The sequence below is a fragment of the Lutjanus erythropterus genome, chromosome 15 (assembly GCF_056507025.1).
Source record: "Lutjanus erythropterus isolate fLutEry1 chromosome 15, fLutEry1.hap2, whole genome shotgun sequence".
Taxonomy (NCBI): domain Eukaryota; kingdom Metazoa; phylum Chordata; class Actinopteri; order Lutjaniformes; family Lutjanidae; genus Lutjanus; species Lutjanus erythropterus.
Window position 1 is genome coordinate 22,013,069 of NC_139331.1, and position 6,173 is coordinate 22,019,241.

At 43.0% G+C, this 6,173-nt stretch overlaps 1 protein-coding gene across 1 annotated transcript; it reads right to left on the reverse strand.

Annotated features, from left to right (window-relative positions):
• Positions 1–515: 515 nt before the first annotated feature.
• LOC146314390 (uncharacterized) lies at positions 516–1,505 on the reverse strand. Its single transcript, XM_084737078.1, has one exon. It carries the CDS (start codon positions 1,503–1,505, stop codon positions 516–518), a length of 990 nt encoding a protein of 329 aa, XP_084593204.1.
• Between the last annotated feature and the right edge of the window lie 4,668 nt (positions 1,506–6,173).

Here is a 6,173-nt window from a genome sequence, read left to right on the forward strand (position 1 = left end):
AGAACTGCAGATTTTCTGGATAAAAAACACTATAACTTTTACATTTCTAAACCAGTTTCAATAAAGATCAATGTGTACATTATATGTGTACATGTCACATGCCATATTTATTTCAAGTATGTTTTTCTTGTGAGTCATCAAACATCAAACATCCCTCCAGAGACAATAAAGACTGAGTTTTCTTTCATATTTCTTTCATATTTTTTCCTAAATATATCTTTTGATTCATTTACTGCTTCATAGATTATTTCCTGTACACGTTGTTAAAAAAAAAGTAGAGAAAGAAAAAAAAACCCTGTAGAGTGTGTTAGACGAAGAACTTGTTGTAACAATGACTTGCTCATCTCCTCCTATAGCTCTTTACACTCTGAATAATAGAGCAGAAGAGCCCTAGAAAAATCAAGAACAGCTCACTTAAATCATCCAAAGACTCAATTTATTCAGACATCACTTCAAACTGTGTGAGGAACAATTTCCGCTCCAATCATAACATATGTTCCGAGGCCTGGCTTTGATTAAAGACTGGGACGACTTTCATCACTCACCATGTTGATGCCCCTGGGCAGAGAGGCAGATCTGTGGGGGTATTGGGGGAAGTCACAGTGAAACTCCGGAAAGGGGCTCTTCATTTCAAACCCTTGACAGAACTCTGGAGGAGGAGGGATCACGTTTGTCTCGTCTATCTCCAGCTGTGGAGGCGTCTCCACTTTTATCTCCAGGTCTTGTAGCTCGTCATCATCCCTACTCACGACGTCGATGTCCGTCTCCTGATAGGTTTTCTGTGCCAGGTCAGGGGGAGCCTGCTCTTCTCGTGTTGACTTCAGCTCGAGTAAAGAGCCCTGCTGTTGGGCCATTGAGCAGGGTAGCATGGAGCTCCACTGTGTCACCTCTTGAATCTTGTCCTGAGGCTGAGCTTCGACTGTATTGGTGAAGCTGGAGGGACAGACTGGTTTCCCAAATGCCTGCAGGCTGTTTGGGTCAAGCACATTAGATGTCACCTCATCCAAGAACTGAGAAAACTTCAGTTTGGCTTCCACCTTTTCCTCCAGCAGCCACTGTAGTTTTACACTTGTAGTGCTGGCATGGGTCTGTGCCGCGCCCCTCCCCTGACCCAGCCCACCCGTCTCTGGCCATGCGTGCAGTTTGTTGTCCCCTCCAAGCTTCCCCCATCTCCTCACATCTGTCAGTTGCGTTTGAAACGCTTCCTGGCTTTGCCTCTTGATGGAGCTGTGCAGGATGCAGGTTGCTCCTGAGCTCCAGCTGCACAGGCTCCCGCTGCTGCTCCTGCTGCCTCCTGGGCTGTTGCAGGGGGCACTGGGGCTGGACTGATGGCTGGGGGAGCACTGGGAAGATGAGGGGCCTATCAGCTCCTCAAGCCACACCTGATCTCCGTTAAGCACGGGGCAGAGAGCTCCAGAGAAGGCCCAAGATTTTGGCAGTGGCTGTTCGCGCACTGCTCTGCCTCTCTGGGAGGGGAAGCTGGCCATGCCGCTCATCCCATCCATCGGTACAAGTTCTCCTGTCTGCATGGAGGTGCTCTTTCACTAACTGTTGCAAATGGCAGATGATCTGTGGAGAAACCCAATTTTAAAGAGTTCTACCCCAATCCTGTGTCATTATTGTGCAAGCCTGACCTAGAAGAGATCCAATACATTTCACTCTAGGCTGAACAGATGGCCTCCTTTAGTGCCAGCGTAACCCCCTGCTATGTCAGGCAAGGACATCTATGACTTAAAATTTAATGCAGAGAATTATGGAGACGTCCTCTGTGAGGCCCGTCTAACAAAACTACAACAGATATTTGTAATATTTGCCCACAAACACCACAATATCTTTTTAGGCCCGAGACATTCTGAGACCAAAGTCAAAGAGAGTGAAACTCACAGCTCCTCCGCTGTTAATCTGCAGTTCGGCTTCAGGTTTGGGTTTAATGAGAGGAAATTCTAGCACAATCCGAGCAAGTGTCTTGGCTAGTTAAGCAGAGCTTACTCCGAGGGTGCTGTGCTTAATTAGACTGTCTATTGATAGCAGAGCAGGCAAAGCTTTTTCAGCTTTTTCCAGGTCAGTGGTTGTAGGAGAGCATTGATCCAACAGAGCACATGGTAGCTGACACACAGACACACAGACTAATGGACGGGCTTGTTGAGTAATGGATTACGGTAATCTCATCAATATCTCTCATTAACAAAAGAGAGGTCTCTAAGACAAGACTGAGACTTTCTCTTGGGGAATAATAGCTAAGAAAAGGATGCAGTTTTTAATTAAATCCACATACAGTATACAGCTGTAGCTTAAAAATGTCTCACAGGATACAATTACACTGTTTTAATCTCAATAATATGATACATTTCCTCAAAGGAATAGTTCAATATTTTTAAAAATTGAAACGCACATCACCTACAACAGAAATACACTCTTAGTCATTGGAAAATTAAGCATGGGGTTTGGATTAAAGAGCAGCAGACTGAGATGATCAACAACTGCATTATAGTGCATTTGTGTGTTCTAAAACAATGTTCAAGTTGTTTAAGTTGTATTAATTAATGTGTATACATGTTCTTATTGATAATTCCTCACTTGAAGTCTCTTTCTATTTCAAACAGCCATTTTTTTTGCATTTTCTTTTTTGGAATTATATTGATAAAATCACTGTAATCCATTACTAAACAAGACCCTGAAGGTAATTATCTCCTGGCCACAGCTCCATGTATGGAATTGATTTTCTCAACCTAATTCTTCATGAGAAAGTGAATAAGCATATCTCCCAAAATTTGGAAATATTCCTTTAAATCAAATTAGAATGCAAGTACATTGAATATGGAGGAAATTATATCAAAAAGCATTGTTCATCTTGTTGGCTTTAATACAGTAATATGGCGATATTTTTCTCTCCTTTCTGTTTTTGTATGCTGTTTTAGGATTGGCCTCACACGTAGTACTGCACTGTACTGGTACTTAGGTTGAGTATTTCCTTTTTATGCAACTTTATACTTCTACTCTACAACATTTCAGAGGGAAAGATTTACTTTGTACCCCACTACATTTATCTGACAGCCTTAGTCCACTGTGCAGATTAATAATACAAAATATTACATATTATAGATGAAGTTACCTAACAGTATATGAAGTCATTAAAATTAGCTCCACCTTTACCAACTGCGACAGGGGTAGAAGAAGTACCCAGATCATTTGGTAAAAATAGTTATAGTAGTAAGAGTAAGTATTACTCTGTTACAAATAGAAGTTCTACATTCAGAATTATAGGTCTTTTCTTACATTTTAAAACTGGTCACCATTCACTTCAATTGTACTAGATTTGGCTGTAATGCTGTTTTCTGCTGAAGCTCCTGGAGTGTTTTCTGAACTGGAGATCTTCACCCATCCTCACTTACTCTTACTACTATTACTATTTTTACCAAATGATCTGAGTACTTCTTCTACCACTGCAGTAGAGTACATACACACATACACACACAGTCATACACACTTTGTATCAGGGAAAATGTATTCTAACTTAACCTAACTGGCCACGGCTGCTGTTATTTACACAGTTTTACATTTTGCAACGCTCCTGTATCTATTTATATCCTAATTTAATCATCCCCTGATATGCATGCAATCTGTATCATGAAGACAGCTCTCACATACTGAAGCTTGTATTCATATGGGTATACTGTTGCTCTAATGTTCATCAATATTCAGGTGGTTACATAACTGCATCGATAACACCTCTGTTAGTCTGTGCATGGGAGGAGTGCAAGAGATCAGGATTGGCAAGCGAGTGGCAGCAGTTTGACAGAAATTAAATGAAGCCAGGCCCGGTGGATTCTCTGTAATGTAAGACCTTAATCTAAAGCACAATTTAAAATTCATCTGAACTGAAAATGAGGGCTCGTTAGTCTTCTAGAACATGCAACAGAAGCAGCATCCAGCATATCAACTCTGGTCTTCTCCACTGTGCTGTGTATAATAATGTACTTCCCACCACATTAAACCCACTTGTATTCATGGCTGCAAAGATTTCTCAACCATAAGTCTTTAATATTCCAAGCCATTATGATCTAATTTGATGTCTGAGTAGAGGAGACCTTCAACTTGTCCTACCTATACAGTCTTCCCCCAAGTCTCTGGCTTGGATCAGACAGGGATAATATACTGTACGGTGCATCCTGTCATGCTGGAGCCAGACTGTTTGGGTCTCCAGGGGTATCATTAGCACCGCATCCGATATGTAGGGTTTTAGCCATGACTGGGTGGCCCGCTGTGCGCATGCGTTCCTCCAGACTTGGGCCCCACAACCTGCCTGCTGCTACAGCCGAGCCAGCTCATAGGACACCCAAGGGACCACCCTGTCTGGTACCAGAGAGGAGCACCAAGCCTTCAAGCGCACAGACATGTCTCTATATCATCTTCTCTCCGCTCCGTCCCTTTTTCCTCTTTCTTCAGGCCTTCTCAATTGCGCCACCATTTCTCACCATTTTCCAGACAGGCTCAGGCCTCCTCTATGATGAATGTCTTTAATAATCTCTTTTCAATCTCAGGAGGAGGAGAGGGGTGGGAGCCAATTTAGAACTATCGCCCTGACGGGAGAGACTGTCAGCCCATGGCTGCCCAGAGGTAATGGTGCTGAAATGGATTCCTGCTACAAGCGCAGAGGTGGAGATAATTGGTGATGCTTGCTTGCTCAGTGGTTGCACTCTGCTTTCCCTCGCTGGCTAGTTGTGTTGTTGCCCGGCTGGGCTGAGCCTCTGCAGGGGCCCAATTCTGTCTCCCTTTACCAAGACTGAAAAGCAGACTAAATGCCACAGCTGATCATCTCTAACCATGAGGAAGCATAGGCTTGTGCCATTCAGCTACAGCAGTATGCTTTGTCTCTGCTCGGAGTGTTGCTAGGTTGGTTTGATGTTTTCCAACCACGTAATTGCTCAAAATCCACCCAAACGGATAAGAAAACGCCCAAATATTACCTTTAATAAACACTCAAGATGAATTCACCAACAGTATTATTATTCATCCCAATTTTTCAATGTGACATCATATTAAAACAACAATTCAGGTGTGCTAGAAAGCAGACAGAAGGCTGCAATGCAGCTACAAAACCTTTTTCCATTTCTGGAAAAGTTGCCTAACTGCATAATTTTGAGAAATGCTACTAAGTGACAAAGGACTAAGGGGGGGGGGTTAAGGAGTGCACATGACAACCACTGTAGGGGGCGTGGCCTTGTGGCTTCGTAGTATATGAGGTGAGATAATCAGCACTCCTCTGACAGCAGCACAGCATGTCTCCCTCTCTCCTCGTGCCATGTGTCTCAGGCAGGACACTGACTGTTTTTAATATAGGTATGAAGACAGTGTCTCTGTCGTTCTAAGACTTTGTAACAGGGAACAGAAGAACAGGTAGACCGTACAGGAGGGGAAACAAGGTAGAGTGGTGGAGAATAGCAGTATTTGTAGTGATGAGAAGAAGTAACCCAGTTCATTTTGTTCACTCACCATATGCACACACACTCACTGTCACCACTAACCATGGCATGAAATATCCACCTTTGGTTTGTATAACAAAAGGAGTACAATTTATGAATATATTTTTAATATACTGCCATTTAAATGTATTTAATAACCAGGCCAACACATGGTAAACCAGCCCAAATTCTGTCCACCCGCCCAAACTCACCCAAAGCGATCCAAAACAGCCCAACTGGTCGGATAACCGCCCAATCTGTCAACACTGTCTGCTCGGCCTGCCCTTCTCGTCAGATCAGAGTGCTGCTCTGCCATGTGTCCACAGAGCCTCGTGCCAAACCCTGGCTAGACAGGAGGTCAGTTTGGTGCTTCTCAAAATGACAAAAGCCAGTTTAACTTGAATTACAGCAAAAAAACTGAATGGAACATATATTAGAGATGGCAGAGACAAAGAGCAGGCCAATGCCTTCCACACAGGGCAGATAAATCTAAAAACGCTGGAAGGAAAAGTAATTTTCTATTTCCACACTGCACCATTTAATGTTTTTTTTACCCTACAAACTGATAAAATGTGTCAGTGAATTAATAGCTTGTATGAGAGCCTGACCTAAAACTTAAAGCAACACGCTATCAGCAAGATCACTGCCTCCCTCTCCTGCTCGTCTTTCAAAGCAACAGGCAAGGCAGTGATTGATTTCACATTGTTAGAA

What these genes read in the sequence shown, in the direction of transcription:
- LOC146314390 (XM_084737078.1), bottom strand. Translation starts at nt 1,505, where the DNA reads ATGGATGGGATGAGCGGCATGGCCAGCTTCCCCTCCCAGAGAGGCAGA.